Consider the following 21,461-nt stretch of genomic DNA (forward strand, 5'->3'; position numbering starts at 1 on the left):
GATTCCCCACCCTGAAACAGCATCACTTTCAATGTTTAAACTGGGGACCTCAGATTCTCCCTTTAAATCCATGCCGAAGGGGGTGGATTTAATAATAATAATAATAACCTTTACTAGGCATTGGCAGGAAGGGGGTGGATTTAAAAGGAAAATCTGGGGAAATTTAGGGGGTGCCTGCTGTCAGGGGTGCAATTATTAAGATAGCAGCACCAAATTTTCAGAGTATTTTCACGAGATACTATTGATGATACCACCCAGGTTTGGTTAAGTTTGGTTCAGAGGGTCCAAAGTTATGGACCCTCAAAAATGTAGCCCCCATCTCCTATTAGCTCCCATTGGAAACAATGGGGGATGGAGGCACTCCCTTTGGGAGTCCATAACTTTGGACTCCCTAAACCAAACTTCACCAAACCTGGGTGATATCATCAGGAGAGTCTCCCGAAAAATCCCTGAATTTTTGGTGCCGCTATCCTAAAACTGCGCCCTTTGCAGGCCAAAAACGGAAAAACACTGAAAATACAAAAAATTCTACAAACGAACCTGCAGTTTTTGCGCCCCCCACAAGGGGACGCCCTGGGCAACTGCCCACTTTGCCCAATGGGAGGAATGCCTCTGCTGCAGGCTTAAAGAAGACGCAAGAAACTTGAACCTGCAGAAATTAATGCCCATGAATATTGGCTGAAAAACAGGGAGATTTTCAAGGCGCACCACAAAATTTAACTACCATGTTTCCCCGAAAATAAGACAGTATCTTATATTAATTTTTGCTCCCAAAGATGCGCTATGTCTTATTTTCAGGGGATGTCTTATTTTTCCACTCCACAGCTGCCTGCTCTGGTGTTCTGTTCAACAGGCATGCTTCCAAACAATAACTTTGCTACGTCTTGCTTTCGGGGGATGCTTTATATTTAGCACTTCAGCAAAACCTCTACTACGTTTTATTTTCAGGGGATGTCTTATTTTCGGGGAAACAGGGTATTACAGCTGTATGGAATTTACAAAAGCAGCCATCTATATTATGTATGTTGAGTGTCATGAAACACCTATGGATTAGTTAGTAGAGGTGAGCCTTGAAGCAGCCCTAAAAGGTAGGCCTGGCTGTATTGCTAGCTCCATATTACAATTGGTGGACTGGCAGAGGGGGGGGGGGCTCTTCAAAGAACACGTAGCTGAGTTCATGGCTAGGGTCCACTTTGAACCAGGGATGTTCAAGGTCGCAGTTTTTGCGACACGAAACAAAATTTCAAGAACCATGAACCATTTTGATCCAAGAATGTGTTCGACCCAACCACGCTCACTTTGATTTACATGGACTGAAGAATATACACGGCATGTCCAGAGATAAATCTTCTTCTTACCAGTGACAGCAATTATTATTATTTTCAACTAACAATTTCACTTTTCTGTCGTCCCCCCCACTCCCCCATCCTTAGCAGGGTATCACATTTATTATGTTGTTATCTTAAATGCCCTGGTCCTTTATGCTGCTTGTCCTTGACTTTGATGTATGCTCTCTTGTTATCTTTATTATCTTTTGCAGATGGAATTTGCCTCATTTCTTCACCTCAATAACTGAAGGGCATTTTGGCACCAGCATGGGACAGAGAAAGAACTTCTGCCCTTCACCCTTTCCCCTTCTTGTTGTGTTTCCCAATTTACATCTTACTTGAAAGCAGAAGTGGAAAGCCACCAAAACCCCTTCCCACCTTCTCTTCTGAACACGGGGCCAAACCACACATAACCCAGGACAAAGGCTGGTACCTGCTGTCCTTCAACACGGCTTTGGATGGAGATGTTAAAATCCTTCTCCCCAAATCTCCAACCAAACTCAGAGCTTACAGTAGCCAGCCGCATACCATACAAGTTTATCTGGTCTATGAAGGGCACATCTACTGTTAAGTAGGCCAAATGGTATGGTTTATACAGCAGGGGTGGCCGACCTATGTCCTGTCAGGGGCTAATGGGAATTGTAGTCCATGAACATCTGGAGCAACATAGGTTGACCACCCCTAGTTTATAGGATAACCTTCTGAGTGCTTCAAGGTGCTCTCACTGGGAGGTGGGGTTGCTGACTCCACTTAGCCATGCTGGCAGCGGCTGATGGGAATTGTAGTCCATGAACATCTGGTGCCACCCCTAGTTTATAGGACAGTGGTGATGAACCTTTGGCACTCCAGATGTTATGGACTACAATTCCCATCAGCCCCTTCCAGCATGGCCAATTGGAGTGCCAAAGATTCGCCACCACAGTTATAGGATAACCTTCTGAGCGCTTCACGGTGCTCTCACTGGGCGGTGGGGTTGCTGACTCCAAGTTAGGCAATTCCTGGGTGGACAGGTTTGGGGTGGGGGAATCAGCAGGGTATGAAGTCATATCTCCGTCACCTGGAGGTCAGTTGGCATTCCAGGAGATCTCCACCTGGACATCAGCAACCCTTCTGAGGGGCTCCTCCTACATTTTGATTTTAACAGACAGGTGTTGCAGACATTCAAGGCACACGACCTGAGATTATAGATTGCTTCTGAATCACATGCATGCTTTGTTTTAAACCAACAAACCCACCTTGCAGGAAAACCAAGTCTGGGCCCAAAGAACTAAGAATTGGACAAAGCTTGCAAAATGGCTAGGGCAGGGGTGGTGAACCTTTGGCACTCCAGATGTTATGGATCATAATTATGAACTCCATCAGCCAGCCTGGCCACCTTTGTGGTGTATGCTGGCGGGGGGCTTGATGTGGGTTATAATCCATAACATCTGGACTGCCAAAGGTTTGCCACCACTGGGCTAGGGGATGCCAGGTTCCAGGTGCGGTCTGAAGTTCTCCCAGAATTGCAACTAACTTCCAGAGGATGAAGATCAGGTTATTTAGAAAAAATGGCTGCTCTGGAGGAAGGGCAGGGGGCTTGGTGGCGTTATACCATGCTGAGGTCCCACCCCAAACTCCGCCCTCCCTTAGCTCCGCCCACAAAATCTGTAGGAATTGCTCAACCCAGAGTTGACAAACCTAAGAATGGACCTTTGCCTTCTCCCCGCTGCACCATTTGAAAACCCAGTGCCAAGTGGTGAATGGGAGGGGAACTGACGACATCTGAAATCAATAAAGTGCATTTGCTGCATTCTTGGATTCAGGTTCATGCAGGTAATGGCTCATTTCACACCTTACACAGCGGCCAACCCAGGTTTATTACAAAATCCAATGTCAGGGATATGCAACCAATCCTAGGTCTGTGACAACTATTTATGACAGATTTAGAAGAAGAAGAAGAAGAAGAAGAAGAAGAAGAAGAAGAAGAAGAAGAAGAAGAAGAAGAAGAAGAAGAAGAAGAAGAAGAAGAGGAAGAGGAGGAGGAGGAGGAGGAGGAGGAGAAGAAGAAGAAGAAGAAGAAGAAGAAGAAGAAGAAGAAGAAGAAGAAGAAGAAGAAGAAGAGGAGGAGGAGGAGGAGGAGGAGGAGGAGGAGGAGGAGGAGGAGGAGGAGGAGGAGGAGTTTCCCTTTGCTGCACCTACCCAGGGTTTGATTTGTTATTGTTGCTCTAGAGCATCAGCAAGTAGTCACTCTCAGGCTGGTTTAAAAAAAAATGTATCGTGTTAATGCAAGACAACAGCATAATTTACAAATCCTGAACATCAGCCTCTCTACCTGTACATTTATTTTAGCTTCCCTCTACCTGGTTAAGTGGATCTGTGTATATAATGTTGTTATGCCAATAAAGGTTCTTTGCTTGTGTGATTGTGCATAATTTACTGAGGCAAACTAAAAAGTGGTTGGATTAACCAGAACGCTTCCTCAGGCCAGGTTAAGTAAAAGCAAAGTGGCCAAAGGGAGAGTTAAAAATACCTCAGGGCAGCGTAGCAGCACCCATATGTAGGCCAGAACAATTAAATATAGAAGAAGAAGAAGAAGAAGAAGAAGAAGAAGAAGAAGAAGAAGAAGAAGAAGAAGAAGAAGAAGAAGAAGAAGAAGAAGAAGAAGAAGAAGAAGAAGAAGAAGGAGGAGGAGGAGGAGGAGGAGGAGGAGGAGGAGGAGGAGGAGGAGAAGGAGAAGGAGAAGGAGAAGGAGAAGGAGAAGGAGAAGGAGAAGGAGAAGGAGAAAGAGAAAGAGAAAGAGAAAGAGAAGGAGAAGAGTTTGGATTTATATCCCCCCTTTCTCTCCTATAGGAGACTCAAAGGGGCTTACAATCTCCTTGCCCTTCCCCCCTCACAACAAACACCCTGTGAGGTGGGTGGGGCTGAGAGAGCTCCAAAAAGCTGTGACTAGCCCAAGGTCACCCAGCTGGCATGTGTGGGAGTGCACAGGCTAATCTGAATTCCCCAGATAAGCCTCCACAGCTCAAATGGCAGAGCTGGGAATCAAACCCGGTTCCTCCAGATAGGAGTGCATTTTACTCTTATTTTTCCACTATTACTGCTGCTCATGGAAGAATGTAATTTACTTGCAATTGTGCCTCTGTTGCATTCATTTTTTTTTACATTTTAGGTACACACTTAAAAATATCTTAGGTATGCACTTAAAAATTTAAAATGGGTGTGTGGAGCTTGGTTTCCAGTCTACTTTGAACTCCGAGCCTACAGGAGCTTTTCCTAGTATAACTTACATGGTGCATTTGAGACACTTCAAAATAGTAAAAGATCATTACAATGATGGATGGTCCTGCCCGACATGCAGCTCCTTGATGTATATGAGATTAGAAAGAGAGACGCTTAGAACAACACATTCATCTCATTTACTTAGAACAATATATATATATATATAAGATATATGCTTGGAACAATGGAGTTTTAAGAGATGCACAACACAAGTCTATAACATTAATCCATTTGCATTGTAATGAGTGAAGTAGCCCAAACATACATTAACTCGACAGACCACACAGAAGTTCACATTGTTAAAGATGTTTCATGTTTATTTTGGGCATTTTTAGTCCTCCTTTCTATCGAGGAGACTCAGTGTCTGAGATCACATCATTTGGGGAATCCTGGGACCCTCGTACCTTCGGGACCACATTACCCCATATGTCCCAGTCCGACCTCTGTGCTCGGCAGAAGCTAATTTACTGGTGGTCCCTGGCCCCTCAATGATGCGGCTGGCCTCCACTCGGGCCAGGGCCTTTACGGCTCTGGCACCGGCCTGGTGGAACACTCTTCCTCCAGCTGTCCAGGCCCTGCAGAATTTGGGTGATTTCCACAGGGCCTGTAAGACTGAGTTGTTCCACCGGGCCTTTGGAGAGACCAGCCGCTGAGAGTGCCCCCCCCCCCCCCCGCACTGTTCCATATAGGTCTTGTTCCATGTGAGCCCTAATATCATCGGGTTTTATCATCTCCTCTCTCTCCTCTTTTTCTGGGAGAGATTTAGTTATGGTAAGCACTGACTTTTGTGGGATGCCTAGGTTTGGAAGTATTCGCTGTTTTTAATTGATATTTATGATAATTATGTTTTAATGATTTTATGTACACTGTTTGTGTTGTTCACCACCCAGAGTCCTCTGGGGATGGGGCGGTATATCAAATCGAATAAATAAATAAATAAATAAATAAATAAATAAATAAAAAACCGGCAAGGTCACCCAACCTGTGGAACTGAGCCCCGGATTCCCTATACCAAAGCTCACTGTGATACACAGATGCATTCCTCAGGGTACATATAGAGGTGGAAAGTGCCAGCAAGTCACAGCTGATTTAGGGTGAGCCCTCGGGGGGGGGGGGGTTCAAGGCAAGAGATATTCAAAGGTGGTTTGCTGTTGCCTGTCTCTGCTTAGCAACCTGGGACTTCCCTGTTGGTCTCCCACCCAAGAATTGATCAGGGTTGCCCCTGCTTAGCTTCTGAGATCTGACATGATCAGGCTGGTCCGGGATATCCAGGTCAGAATAAATACACTGCTTGTACTAAGAATGGTAACTGTGCAATGCAAGACCAGCTTCAAAGGGTGCTCACCCCTGGCTCATCGTCATCCCGGAGAGAAGTGAGTAGTAGAGTCTTCAGCCCAGTGCTATTCAATATTTTTATCAATGGGCGTTTCCCCACTCTCCAGGATCCCCCCTATGCCGCGCGCTGCTCTGCTCGGGGTCGTCAAAAGGCGCCATTTTCTCCAGCACCAGGGATGACGCGCGCTGAGGGGGGCGTGGCAGCGACAGCATCAGGGCGGCTGCAGCACAACAGCGGCAGCGTCGGCGCCAACAGCGGCAGCATCGGGGCAGCTGCGCTGTCGCCGCCCCTGTCGTGGGGAGTGCCTGGGGACGCCGCACTACTTGAGGAGAGTAGCGCGGGGCTTAAGGTAAGTGGGGAAAGGCCCAATGACTTGGGTAATGAAATAGAGGGCATGTTAATCAAATTTGCAGATGATACCAAATTAGGAGGGGTAGCTCATACCCCAGAGGACAGGGTCAGGTTTCAGAATGACCTGGAAAGATTAAAGAGCTGGGCCAAAACGAACATAATGTATTTCAGCAGAGATAAATATAAGATTCTATACTTAGGCAGAAAAATGAAATGCACAGATGTAAGATGGGTGACACCTGGCTTGACAACAGAACATGCGAAAGGGATCTGGGAGTCTTAGTAGACCCACAAGCTGAACATGAAGCAGCAGTGTGATCCGGCAGCCAAGAAAGCCAGGCAAGGACTTTTCTATGGTGGTTCAGTTTTCTGCCTTGAACCGTGGGTTGGATTCAATGGTCTTCCAGTCCAAGTACTCTTTGTGACATGTGGTGGGGTGTGCAGAACAAGTTGCCTGCAGGGCAGCTGTGGTCTTAGACCAAGTCCAGCCAATGGACAACCTGACCCACCGTTTCTTCCGCACACGCAAAATAATGCGTTTTCAAACCACTTTCACAACAGTTTGCAAGTGGATTTTGCTATTCCACACAGCTTCAAAGAGCACTGAAAGCAGTTTGAAAGTGCATTATTCTGCATATGCGGAATGAGCCTCAGAGTACTATAAGATGTTTTGAGACAGCTGGGATTCCTTGGTGTTGGGTGTGTGTGTGTGTGTGTGTGTGTACAAGCAGAGTAAAACAGAAGAGACAGATTCTCTCTTGCTTTTTATAAATGAGTTTTAATGGAGATAAACAGAGACAAAATAAGAAATCCTTTCTTTCCTGTTACACATCTAGATTGCCGTATGTTTGGTTACATCTTGCTACCTATCTGCGGTCTCACATGATGTCGTCTACCTCATGTCTCCTCTCTGGTGTCATCTCTGCTCAAACAAAGAAACAGAGTTAACTTTATAACTGGTTGTTGGGGGTTTCTGGGCTGTGTGGCCGTGGTCTGGTGGATCTTGTTCCTAACCTTTCGCCTGCATCTGTGGCCGGCATCTTCAGAGGGGTATCACAGAGAGAAGTCTGTTGCACACTGTGTCCACTGAGAAGGGAATATTTAGTGGGGTATATATTGCCCATGTCCCAGGGTGGGGAACCAATCGGTAAGTGTTTGGATGGAACTTGCTATGCAAAGATGTGGTTGACTGCATTGTACTGTGGGCAGGGTTTTCAGTCCATTTACATTTGTATTCACATTTGCATTCCCTGCAGCAGCAACAGTATTAGTGAATGCAGATCCTGCGACTGGATGGAATTCATTGTCCATGAACCTAGCATGCTCTTGGCCTTTGATTCTGGTATTTTTAAGTACTGGTAGCCAAGTTTTGTTAATTTTCAGAGTCTCTTCCTTCTTGTTGAAGTTGTCTTGGCGTTTGTGGATTTCAATGGCCTCTGTGTGTAGTCTGACATAGTAACCAACCAAGTTGTCCAGAATTTCAGTGTTTTCAAACAAAATGTTATGTCCAGTTTTGTTTAGAGCATGTTCTGCTACTGCAGATTTTTCAGGATGGTTAAGCCAACAGTATCTTTCGTGCTCCTTAATACGAGTCTGAATGCTGCATTTTGTGGTTCCTATGTAGACCTTTCCACAACTGCAGGGTATGCGATAGACTCCTGCAGAAGTGAGGGAATCTCTCTTGTCCTTTACTGAGTATTACATCTGCTGTATTTTTCTGGTAGATTTGAAGATTGTTCGTAGGTTATGTTTTTTCATCAGTTTCCATATTTGATCTGTGATTCCCTTGATGTATGGTAGAAATATTTTTCCTCTGAAGATGCCACCCACAGAGGCAGGCGAAATGTTAGGAACAAGATCTACCAGTCCACGGCCACATAGCCCAGAAAGCCCACAACAACCAGTTGAGTCAGGCCGTGAAAGCCTTCGACAATACATTGATTTTATAACTTCAGATGTATGTGCAATGGCTATCAATGCATGGCAGCTGTAAAAAAGGCAAACTCTATGCTGGGGATCATTAGAAAAGGAATTGATAATAAAACTGCAAAGATTGTCATGCCCTTATATAAAGCAGTGGTGCGACCGCACTTGGAGTCCTGTGTCCAGTTCTGGTCGCCGCATCTCAAAAAGGATATTGAGGAGATAGAAAAAGTGCAGAGAAGGGCAACAAGGATGATTGAGGGACTGGAGCACCTTCCCTATGAGGAGAGGCTGCAGCGTTTGGGACTCTTTAGTTTGGAGAGGAGGCGGCTAAGGGGGGATATGATTGAAGTCTATAAAATTATGCATGGGGTAGAAAATGTGGACAGAGAGACATTTTTCTCTCTTTCTCACAATACTAGGACCAGGGGGCATCCATTGAAAATGCTGGGGGGAGGAATTAGGACTAATAAAAGGAAACACTTCTTCACGCAACGTGTGATTGGTGTTTGGGATATGCTGCCACAGGAGGTGGTGATGGCCACTCACCTGGATAGCTTTAAAAGGGGCTTGGACAGATTGATGGAGGAGAAGTCGATCTATGGCTACCAATCTTGATCCTCCTTGATCTGAGATTGCAAATGCCTTAGCAGACCAGGTGAGCAACAGCCGCAGAAGGCCATTGCGTTCACCTCCTGCCTGTGAGCTCCCAAAGGCACCTGGTGGGCCACTGCGAGTAGCAGAGAGCTGGACTAAATGGACTTTGATCTGATCCAGCAGGCTCGTTCTTATGTTCTTATGTTCTTATCTGACTGACCAATAGCTAATCAATAGATCAAGTCATAAACAGTGACTTCAGCAACAGTTATCCCTTTTATAACTGAGTTGTGACAGATGCTTGCAAAATCCCAACAGTTGGGTGTGGCAATATGACATTTATTTTGTGAGAAAAATTCTAGAAATTTATAATGGTAATCATTCATAAGGTTTTTTTTACCAATGTTGGATGATTTTATTTATTTTTAAAATGTATAATATTGAATAAAATTAAAATGTTGTTAAATTTATTATGTAAATTATTAGAATTTACATCAAGAACAGACTCGATATCGATAATTATTTTTACATAATATGTGTATAATTTCCCCCTCTTATTCTTTAGAACTAGCTGTAATTATTATTAGATTCTGATTTGTTTCCCTGTTTTATGAATTTCTATCTATTAAAAATTTTTAAAAAATAGAAATTTAAAATTTGATAGCACTCTAACAGTAGAATATACCCTGACTTTTTATGATAGTTAACAGTATACCTCAACTGTGACATCTAGTAAGAGCCTGTAGTGCTTTAAAAAGAATGTATTATTTGAGCACGGATTTAAAATCTTCATTAACAAAAGTCAACGAGTATTGATCCAAATGCTTACGATACATCATCAGTTATCCCTATTATAATATGTTCCCAACAGTGTCAATCTCCATTTCAAAAACAAGAAGATATATACCAATTATTAATTCTCATTTGCATTAAACTCAAAGATAAAAACACCCTTAATTTCCTCCAGCTTTCCCAGGTAAAATATTAGTTCATTGAACCATTTTAAATCAGTGGGTTATCAAATGAATAATGCATCTAAAGTAATTACTGGTTTGAAGAGTATATCTCCTATCATGTGTCTCATTCTGAACTTGATCCCATAGTTCATATTTTAAAAATCCAAACAACGAGGGCACGCGCTGAATCCAGAGGTTGGCAGAAAAATCCCAGAATTGGCGTTTGCAGATCTTACTGGGAGGGAGAACTTCAGGAAGGAACCTCCAAGTGTCTTTAGGGGTTGTTCTAGCAACCCAAAATGATGTTTGGCTATAGCAACAGTGGGGGAAGCAAGAGTGCAGAGAGGAATGAAGGAGTGAAATTGAATCTATGGAAGGGGAAAAAGGTGAATGGAGGGAGGCCACAGAAGAGAAGAAGAAGAGGAGGAGGAGGAGGAGGAGGAGGAGGAGGAGGAGGAGTTTGGATTTATATCCCCCCTTCTCTCCTGCAGGAGACTCAAAGGGGCTTACAATCTCCTTGCCCTTCCCCCCTCACAACAAACACCCTGTGAGGTGGGTGGGGCCGAGAGAGCTCAGAATAACCGTGACTAGCCCAAGGTCATCCAGCTGGTATATGTGGGAGAGCACAGGCTAATCTGAATCCCCCAGATAAGCTTCCACAGCTCAAGAGACAGAGTGGGGAATCAAACTCAGTTCCTCCAGATTAGAATGCACCTGCTCTTAACCACTACACCACTGCTGCTCCTGTGTGTAGGCCAAGTGGCCCACTGGGCAAGGGAGTGAAGAAAAGGCAAGGTGTCCAACCCATCAGTGATCACCTGGCTGGTACCAAACAACAAGGACCTGGGGACTGGCAGGGAAGGGGGGCAATGAGACCTCCTCTGCATGTTTTGGTGGATCCCCCACATGTAACACTTGGTGTGAAAACATGCATACAAGGGCATACTGTACGGGGTCATGTGTTCCCAGGCTGCGGCCATTTAGTAACGTCCCCCCCCCCGAAAATCATCCCCACACCCCTCCTCCTTCCCCCTGGGTCTATACACTGACCCAGACCTGGTGCAAAAAACTTTGTTTGGACGTGGTGTGGGAGGGCGGCCACCCAAACTGGGGGAGGGGGCGGAAAACTCAGATTTTGCACCAGGCTACATTTTTTCTAGTTGCGCCTCTACATGCTAAGGTGACCAGATTGTCACCTTTTTAAACTGAGATGGGGGCATGCATGTGCGTGTGCATGCACGCACAGCCGCAGGAGCGCACTGCCTTTTGGGGTGCTTCTCGTTTTTCTGCCCTGTGACAGGGCTGGAAACGGGAGCGCCCCAGAAGGCAGTGCGGCAGCACGGGAGGCTGCCGCATTGCCTTCTGGGGCACTCCCCTGTTTCCCGCCCTGTCACAGGGCAGGAAAGGGGAGCGCCCCAGAATGCAAAATCGGGACAGTTAAAAAACCCCTCAGGACACGGGACAGATTGGTTTAATGCGGGACTGTCCCACCAAAAGCGGGACGTCTGATCACTGCATGCATACATGGGTGGTCACACATCAGGACAAAACAACTACATTTCTTCCAAAATCACATGGTCTGGAGCAGTGGCGTACGCCAAGGGGGCTGGGGGGAACACGAGGCACACACCAGTGCGAGGGCATTGCGGAGGCACGGCAGGGGTGTTTCGGGGGCCCAGGGTTAAGGTCAATGTTGAATTGTATTTGCTTTTATTTATTTAGGAGGTTTCTATGCCTCCTCCCAGGAGAAACTACTTGAGAGGGCTTAAAAGAGAAAACATAAATAAAAACACAGCTCAATAAAAAGTTCATTAAATACCCAGTATTGAAATGTCAGCTGGGGCACAAAAAGAGCATAAGACAGCAAGCCGTTTAGAACGTGTCTCACAAAAGTTGTTAGGATAAAAAAAACAGACTATTAAAATTTGGTTAAAAGATCAACTTCCTAAAAAACAGTGTGGTCTGCTGCCATAAAAAGAGGAGGGAGTGCCTCAAAAATAAGGATTTTGCACAGGCAATCTTTAAAAATATAACCTAATTTGGGAGAAAATGGAACCAAAACAACATTCAGGAGTATTCTAGGCCCTGTCTCCATATTCGCCATGTGGAATGGGGACATGGTCGCCTCATATTCTCACAACATTCCTCCTGAAATGAATGCTAGAGCGCACACAATATATCCAAAGAGACATTTCCCACCTCTGCCTGTAAACCTACACTCCCCTTGAACCCTCCTTTCAAGTTCAGTAGAATAATTTCTGAGGAGACGCCAATGTGCTAATTACTGTCACAACACATTCCATACACAAGGTCCACTTGTGTATGGAACCTGTGATAAAGCTGAGCAGAGGACTTGGTTGTCACTGACACAAATACTTGAGACAAACCTTTGAGGTTTCAAGTCTTTTCTTGGTTTCTGTTTATTTGTTGAATTTCCAACTCCCTCAAATGCTGCTCAGCGAACTCAGTAATGCTACATTGCTGCTTGCCTGAGAAAGTGGCCCATGACCTTCAATCTGTACACCAAGCAAGGAGACTGTACACAACCTTCAATCTGTACACCAAGCAAGGAGACTGTACACAACCTAATAATGTACACCAAGCAAGGAGACTGTACACAACCTTCAATCTGTACACCAAGCAAGGAGACTGTACGCAACCTTCAATCTGTACACCAAGCAAGGAGACTGTACACAACCTTCAATCTGTACACCAAGCAAGGAGACTGTACACAACCTTCAATCTGTACACCAAGCAAGGAGACTGTACACAACCTTCAATCTGTACACCAAGCAAGGAGACTACCACATTTGACAGTGTGATAGCTAAAGATGGGGGAGCGGGGAGATGAAGCATCCCAGAAGACTCTTGACTTCCTCCTCCTCTCTTTCCTTCGAAGCAACATCAGATTGGAAGGCCTTTCAAGAACTTGCAGGAAAGGTCTTCTACTGGCATATTCTCACACCACAGATATTCACAGGAGCTACTGTTCAACCTGTGGTCCTATTGAGGCAGATGCCCCCATCCCTCATAGACATAGCAATGATGGGGAAAGGGTGGCTCTGAACATAACACCTGATAGCATGCTGCCATGCATTGCCTACAGCTCAGACAAAATGTTGTTTCCTTAACATCTCCAGAGCAGAGGCAGAGCACTCACGGGGACATGGGGGGTCCCAGGGCGCATGCTAGCTGGTCATGGGGGGCAGAAAATTGCCCCCACACCCCTCCCCTTGGCCCCATCCCACCAGGTTGAACCTTCAGCCTCCACTGGTGAAGGAGCAGCCTGGCAGGGCCGGTCTGAGGGGCGGCATGCAGCAGGCTCCCACTAGCTAAGGTAAGTGGAATGTGTAGGGGCACAGGTGGCATGGGAGGTGCCCGGAGCAGGTGTTGCCCCGAGCACCATTCCCCCCCTCACACACACACATACGCCTCTGCTCCAGAACAATGTCTTTCTGACTGTCCCTCATGGATGGTTGATTCGTTATGTGTCTTTTTTATTGCCCAAAACATGCCACAGCCAGGGAGAACTTTCTTGCAAAGTTTAATGGGTTTAAGTTCTATGTTGTTTTGATTTGCTGACTTGGAGAACAGCCATACTGTGAGCCGCCTCGAGCCCTTCGGGGATGAGGCGGACTATAAGTTTAACAACAACAACAACAACAACAACAACAACAACAACAACAACAACAACAACAACAACAACAACAACAACAACAATAATAAAGTGGCAACTAAAATACTCAGTTCACGAACTACAGTTATTTTTAAGTGGCCACAGTAAAAACTGGCACAGTTGACGTGGCTAAATTTAGTTATGCTGTTATTTCCATTCCTAAAATTGGTGTATGACCTGTGGGTTATTCAACGTGAACTGAATGCTGGGCGTGATCTCTCCAAATGCAGCCCCCAAGCCTGTTACCAGAAGAACACTTATGAGACTCCGGCTGAAGAGACTGGCCGAGAAGTTTCTAATTTCTTCTGATTGTGAATGCAGCGGAATATAACTAAATCCACTTCAAAGGTGGGTCATTCAATACTAAGTGTGTTCAGTGCTCTGATGGTGGTGATAGGAAGTGCTGTCAAGTGACAGCTGACTTATGGTGACCCTGGAGGGCAGTGGTGGTGAATCGATGGCATGGGTGCCAGAGGTGGAACTCAGAGCCCTCTCTGTGGGCACACACAGAGTCCCCCCCACACACACCCATCTAGGCTGGCCTGGGCCACTGGGCTTGATTATTAGCATTAAACCTAAGACCTTTTGTGGGGGGGACAGTGTAGGTAACCCTGGGCGTTTCCCCACTTGCCACGACCCCCCTATGACGCGCGCTGCTCTCAGCGTGCGTCATTTCTGGCGCGCGCCTGGGCTTCCCCACGCGGGGTCATCAAAAGGCGCCGTTTGGAAGAGCGCCAGGAATGACATGAACTGAGGGGGAGCGACAGTGGCAGCATCGGGGCAGCTGCGTTGTCGCTGCCCCTGTAGTGGGGAGTGCCGGCGGACCCCGCACTACTTGCCTACAGTAGCGCGGGGCAGAAGGTAAGTGGGAAAACGCCCCCTGTTAAGTGCTGTTAAACCCCACTGATTTTCATGGGAAGAACTAAAGCGCCATCCTGTACCTGAGAGGAAGCTCGGTTGCTGGCAATGGGGCTTGCTCCTGAGTAAACCCTCTTAGGGTCATGATTCACCCGTTCGAAGAGTTGCACGGTTGCTTCAAAGCAAAGCCACTGACTACCACCAAGCTTACTCCTGAGTAATGCACGCCTCGGAGCCAACCGTTTTTTCTAAACTAAAACCTCAGTATTCAGGTTAAACTGCCATGTTGGCATTTTGCGATAAATAAGTGGGTTTTGGGTTGCAATTTGGGCACTCGGTCTCGAAAAGGTTCACTATCACTGCTGTAGGGTTTTCAGAGCAAGAGCAAACAGAGACGATTTGCCATTGCCAGCCTCTGGTCTGGGCCATTCAGGCCCAATACTCTGGTTCTTTAACAAATCATCAAGGACCCCAAGATAATATTGCTTTACAGCCTTATCTCTACTTAGCATGTCTGTATATCCAAATCCTAGAAAAAACGCTATCCATTTTTAAAAATACTTTTTCAAAAGAATAAAAAAAAAGAAGCTAGGTTGTACACTATTAATTTCATTTCCACCCCCACCCCCCACCCCCAATATTTAATGCTGAGAATTGTTGCCTTGAGATTCAGCTTTCGGAAAATTGGGTAAATTTGCTTTCTGCATGTTTTGAGTAGTACAAATCTATGGGGCCCAAGAGATTAATTTAAGCTTTGAGCATTCAACCAATAAAAGCACAGTCTCTGATGCTGCTGAAGAACAACACAAAAGGGGAGGGGGGTTAGAGGCCAGCTGTGGATTCCATCCTGCAGATGTTCTACCTGCAGATGTTCAACCCCTGCATGGGGCACTCACTATGAAGAAGAATAGTTGGATTTATATCCCCCCTTTCTCTCCAGTAGGAGACTCAAAGGGGCTTACAATCTCCTGGCCCTTCCCCCCTCACAACAAACACCCTGTGAGGTGGGTGGGGCTGAGAGAGCTCAGAATAACTGTAACTAGCCCAAGGTCACCCAGCTGGCTTGTGTTGGAGTGCACAGGCTAATCTGAATTCCCCAGATAAGCCTCCACAGCTCAGGCGGCAGAGCAGGGAATCAAATCCAGTTCCTCCAGATTAGAATGCACCTGCTCTTAACCACTACGCCACTGCTGCTCTACGCACATAGCACAGATGCTCTTTCTGACCTGGTTATACATTACGGATTATGTGGGCACTCCAGAATCCTATGTGACATGACGCCGTGTACATGTAAAATGTCGATCTTCCAATCATTTGCTGTCTGCTCCTTGTCTCCCTCTAGTGGTGTCTTTCACCAGCAAGTGAAGACTCAATTGTTTTGTCTGACACACCCTCCTAGCATGGTTTGTTGATGTGCTTTTAACTGAATTGTTTAATAATGAGCCCTTCGGGGATAGGGCGGTATACTAAATTTAAATAATAATGATGATGATGATGATGATGATGATGATGATGATGATGATGATGATGATGATGATGATGATGATGATGATGATGATGATGATGATGATGATGATGATGATGATGATGATGGTGGTGGTGGTGGTGGTGGTGGTGGTGGTGGTGGTGGTGGTGATGATGATGATGATGATGATGATTTTTAACTGTATTTTAATTCCATTGTCAAAGGCTTTCGTGGCTGGGATCAACTGGCTGTTGTGGATTTTTCGGGCTGAATGGCCGTGGTCTGTGCACGAAACCACGGTCACCCAGCCCGAAAAATCCGCAACAGCCAACTGTATTTTTAATTGTTCAAAGGTTTTGATTCTTTTTCATGCCCGTGGACCCTGATCAGGTGCATAGCCAGCATGAAAATGTTTTCATTCAAATAAGTAAAAATAAATTGGAAAACAATGTCAGAATCCCGTTTCCCGTCTTGCTTCTAGCAGAGAAATGACCTTGTCCAAACCTCCAGTTTCTCAGTGTAGCATTCCAACATACAACAATCATTAAACTATAATGGCTGAGAGAATGTACTAGAAGGTCACACACATGAACGCACATGAAATGGCCTCATACGAAATGAGCTCTTTTGGTCCATTGAAGTCAGAACGGTCTACTCCCGTGGTGGCGAACCTTTGGCACTCCAGATGTTATGGACTACAATTCCCATCAGCCCCTGCCAGCATGGCCAATTGGCCATGCTGGCAGGGGCTGATGGGAATTGTAGTCCATAACATCTGGAGTGCCAAAGGTTCGCCATCACTGGTCTACTCTGACTGGCAGTAGCTTTACCTGCTGCCATATCCTTTAATTCGAGATGCAGGGTGTTGAACCTATGGCCCCTTCCGCACATGCAGAATAATGCACTTTCAATCCACTTTCAATGCACTTTACAGCTGGATTTTACTGTGCGGAATAGCAAAATCCACTTGCAAATAATTGGGAGAGTGGATTGAAAGTGCATTCTTCTGAAGGGAAACTGAATGGATGTGAGGAAGTCACCTTGAGTCATTATCCCGATTAAGATTGAAGAATTGTAATCTGAAGAAGAATCTATCGAAAACGGTTACAGAAGCGCAACCCGTTTATTATTGGATATTCAATTGAAGGACTTGGCTCAGACCGGCCCGCATTGCCATATAGACTTACTTCTACTGACTGGAATGCAGTATATGCAGCTATTGATAAGTGATTGATTATCTTCAAAGAAGAGGTCCCGTCCAAGTACCTATACGGACGAAGACATAGGACCGAGTGAAGAAGACATCGTTTAGTCACCTTAACAATGTTGTAGGGTGATGTGATATGTGTAGTATTGTAAGAGTCTAGGCTCTGATGTTGTTTGCACTTTTCACTGGTTGCACTTTATGTATTGCACTTTATATGTGGGCTTAGCGCAATTGATAAAGCAGCGGTTGATGCAGTGCGTTTGTTGTTTGTGGAAAAGGCCCTCCTCCCTTGAACCAAAAAGGGTCGGAAGGGTTGCCCGTCTGGAGCCCGGGATGGGAACCAATTCTCCCTCCACGCCTCTGTGTTTGCTGGAGGGAAGCGTGTTTCAACCTTGCAGCTCACACGGCCCCTCCCTGCTCCCCTTGAGCAGCTGCGGTTGCCAAATGTCTCATCTTTCCTTCCGTTCTGCAAAAGCCACCTCTTTCTCTCGTTTCAGTGCACGCTCAGCACCACTAGAGGTCAGCCTGGCACAGAACCCAGGCAAGGTGGGCTCCGTTACCAGGCAGGCAGGCGGGCGGGCGATGGTTATTTCCCTGGCTCCATCTATTAACAAAAAAATTCTTCCAGAGCCATAAACTTAGGTCTCACGCTCAAAATCAGAGCAACAGGAAGATGTAACGAGGCATTTCGTTTATGAATGACCCGTAATAAATTACGGTGAAGTATGCCGGGTGACAAGAGAAAAAGAGAGAGAGAATGCTTTGTCTGACTATGAACTATATTTCACGTCCTTTAATTTGGCAGGCCCAGACGGTTGATGTGGCATTTGGCAGGGCTTCTCTCCCCCCCGACCCCCGACCCCCTTTTGGGAAGGATATTTGATTCTTGTTGAGCATCAGGGTATGGAGGCCCGGTAACCTGGGCAACCGGAGGTCATTCCCCAGCAGATTGTTGTCCAAGATCAGCTCCTCCAAGCCGCCAAACATCTCCAGTCCTTCCAGTGACCTGCAGCGACAAAGGAGAGGGGGAAAAAATGATACTCCTCTAAATCAGGGAGGGCATTATGAGCTGAAATAAATATTTTAACCTTCCCGTTCAAGGAGGGGGGGAAAAGAATTTTGGTTCAGTCCTGTTGGGAGGCTGAATGACAAGAATTAGTGGCGAGTGGAGTGCGGCTAGAGCACCCCATTCTTCATTGGGTGGCAGGATGAAGGATGGGGGGGTCACGTAGTGAGTAGCCAGGATCCCAAACAAAAGGCTTCAGAGAGGAGGTCCGCGGGATGAATTTGTCAATGTCTTGTGCCTTCAGGCACCCAGCCTCGCCTGACCCCAACCTCCATTCCCAAGATAAATAACACTGTCACAGTTCACCTTCATTCCCTGGACACAAATTTAAGTTGTCATCCATCATGCCTGCCATGAAATATCATACCCCACTAACAATAATAAATACAACTTCAAGAATTGTGTCTCGGCAGCTACCCGAAACGGAGGAAACGGCAGGGGAGGGAAAAGGCTAAGGAAACTTTTTTCTTCTTCTTTGTTTGTGGTTTTTTTTTTAAAAAAAGAAATTATAAACCACTTAATTGACTCGAGCTTTTTTTTCTTTTTTTAAACGCAATACAGATAGTGATTGAGAGCGACTCCACGACTAGGAACAAACGGTTCTGTTTTTAAACGGTTTGCTTGATCACCAGGGCAAAATTTTTGCAAAACCTTAAGGAAAAAAATAAATAAAGCGAAATCTTTTCGGCCTGGAAGGACAACTCACGGGCTTGTAAACATGCGGGCGTCTGGCAGCCAATTAGGAAACCTGCTAGGGAGGAATGCTTTGAGGATTTGCCTGTTTCTACATCGGCTCTTAATTCCAATGCTTTCCAAGTTCTGAAAGCCCTGGTGGTGGTGGGGAGGACCTTGGCATTAATCAAGCAAGATAGGCCTGGTATACGGCGCATCCGCAGACGTAGGTTTTGCAAGGCACCCACCTAGCCGACACCTACGGCTTTGCTGAGGCTGCAGGACTTGACAGCTGAGCTACTGGGCCGACCAGGAGAGAAGGATCATCACTTTATCTCCTTGATGTTTCATAAAATGTGATGAATCAGGGAGACACGAGCCGATACTATTTATTCATTATCCGGTGACATTTATACGAAAGGGAATTACAGCCTCCCTCTTTCCTACCCTTCTTCAAGGTCTGCAGAAGAGACGCTCCGTAAGGGACGGGGAGGCGCTTCGGAAAGTGCGAACGTCTTTTTTCCTCTATCTCATGCAGAATTCAAATTTGGGGGCCGGGGAGGGAGGGAGGGAAGTCCAGTCAGGGGTTCTGCAAAATCCATAGCAATGAAATGGGGGGGGAGAATCCAAGGTGCTGTCTTCAACCTCAGGTCAAAGGGCATTGTCCAGTGAGCTACACAGTGACCATTAGAGACGCGACGTTTCTTGGAGGTGACTGAACATTGGGGGTTCCAGTCGCTCTGGAGCAAGGGTGCATTTGAAAGGGCTCTAAAGAGTATACAAAATTAATTTTCCTGAAAGGGTCAAGATGCCACCGTCCCGAAAGCTCTACACGTTTGCCTCGAGGGGAGCAAGTTCACGTGGCCAGACTGGACACGATATCTGCTTTCCCCGCCAGATGCTAAACGCCCCAAAGCATTTCTCCTCTGCTGTCCTCTGCCTTTGCTTTCTGAGTTTATTTGCTGCGACACCCCTCCCACCTTCTGGCTGGGATATAAGGACCCAGAGATTGACTCCTGTCTGACCAAAGGAGTTTAGACACCGCCCAAAATCTTGATGGTCATTAAGATGTTACTGGACTCGGACCTAGATCTTTTATCACCTGTTTATTCTTCCCCAGAGCACAAGAGCCCTGCAATCTACATGGCTGAAAGGGCCCCGGTGATGAAGTTCCCTGAAGGGACAATGCCAAAAATGCCAAGTGAAGTGTGCATGAAAGAAGGGCGAAGCGGAAGTGTTACAGTTTCTGGCATCTCCTCTTTAAAAAAAGATTCCAGAGACAGGGCTACTGGATCTTGAATTAGATCAACTATCTGCCTCAGTATCAGGCAAGTTCCTGAGAGGGCAATGAAAGGAATTGTAGTCCATGAACATCTGGAGCACCATTGGTTGGCCACCCCTGCTCTAAGGCTTCTGGAAGAAACAAGTATGAATTGATAATTCTGCACACTCGCAGCAACACTATATCACACATGGGGTAGTGCTTCAAGTGTTAGGCAAGGAATCAGGGAGACATAGGGCCTTTCCCCACTTACCTTCTGCTGCACGCTACTCTCCCCAAATAGCGCGGGGTCCCGCGGCACTCCCCACTACAGGGGCGGCGACAACGCAGCCGCCCTGAAGCTGCCGCTCTCGCACCCCCTCAACGCGCGTCATTCCTGGCACTCTTCAAAACGGCGCCTTTTGATGTTGTGGGGAAGCCTGGGCGCACGGCAGAAATGACGCGCGCTGAGAGTAGCGTGCAGCAAAGGGGGAAACGACCAAAGTGAGGAAATGGCCAATAGTCTCACAAACCCCTCTGTACCATGGAAGTTTGCTGGGCAATCTTGCTCCAGTCACACATTCAATATTGTTGTATTATTATTTATTGTTGTTGCTGTCTATGCTATGCTTTATTGTTTGTTCACTACTGTTGTTTGCCACCCTGAGCCCTCCGGGGGAGGGTGGGATATACATTAAATGTGAAATGAAAATGAAATGAAACCTAACCTACTTCACAAGGTTGTTGTGATGATAAAATGGAGGACAGAAGAATGGTGGAAGCTGCTTTGGGTTCGCCGCCGGGGAGACGGATGGGATGTAAATGAAGTAAAGGATAAATCATGTCAAGTGTTCAAGGGTAAAATCCTAAAGACAATTTCCTGGAAGTAAGTCCCATTTAGTTTGGATTTATATCCCCCCTTTCTCTCCTGCAGGAGACTCAAAGGGGCTGACAATCTCCTTGCCCTCCTCCTCTCACAACAAACACCCTGTGAGGTAGGTGGGGCTGAGGGAGCTCCGAGAAGCTGTGACTAGCCCAAGGTCACCCAGCTGGCGTGTGTGGGAGCGCACAGGCTAATCTGAATTCCCCAGATAAGCCTCCACAGCTCAGGCGGCAGAGCTGGGAATCAAACCCGGTTCCTCCAGATTAGATACACAAGCTCTTAACCTCCCACGCCACTGCTGCTCCCATTTAATAATATGGGTCTTAATTCTGAGTAGACCAGCATAGGATTCCTCTCAAAAGCGCCACATATACACTGATTCCTACAACACTTGAACTCAAGCATAAACCAGGTGTTTCCCCACAGTGTGGATAGTAAGTTGAAGCTGGTGGAGTTAAAACAAGGCTCCCGCCCATTATCCCAATTCTGTAAAGATTTCAAAGAACTCGAATATCTCAGAGAATGAGATTTAAAAGGCCTTATGCCCCTATTACTTTCCTCAGAGTTTCCTACTTTCTCCAAATTAAGGGGGGGGGAATCACACAACCATCTCCAGACAAAAAA

The 21,461-nt window shown here is 46.2% G+C and overlaps 1 protein-coding gene across 1 annotated transcript in view; it reads right to left on the reverse strand.

The window, feature by feature from the left end:
• LRMDA (leucine rich melanocyte differentiation associated) overlaps window positions 1-21,461 on the reverse strand; it is a 1,147,950-nt gene that overhangs the window by 517,165 nt on the left and 609,324 nt on the right. Inside the window, exon 3 of the mRNA XM_048504168.1 lies at window positions 17,835-17,961. Within this exon, the coding sequence (XP_048360125.1) occupies window positions 17,835-17,961 (127 nt within the window). The remainder of the gene's footprint in view (window positions 1-17,834; window positions 17,962-21,461) is intronic.

This window comes from Sphaerodactylus townsendi, linkage group LG07 (genome assembly GCF_021028975.2).
Source record: "Sphaerodactylus townsendi isolate TG3544 linkage group LG07, MPM_Stown_v2.3, whole genome shotgun sequence".
NCBI lineage: Eukaryota > Metazoa > Chordata > Lepidosauria > Squamata > Sphaerodactylidae > Sphaerodactylus > Sphaerodactylus townsendi.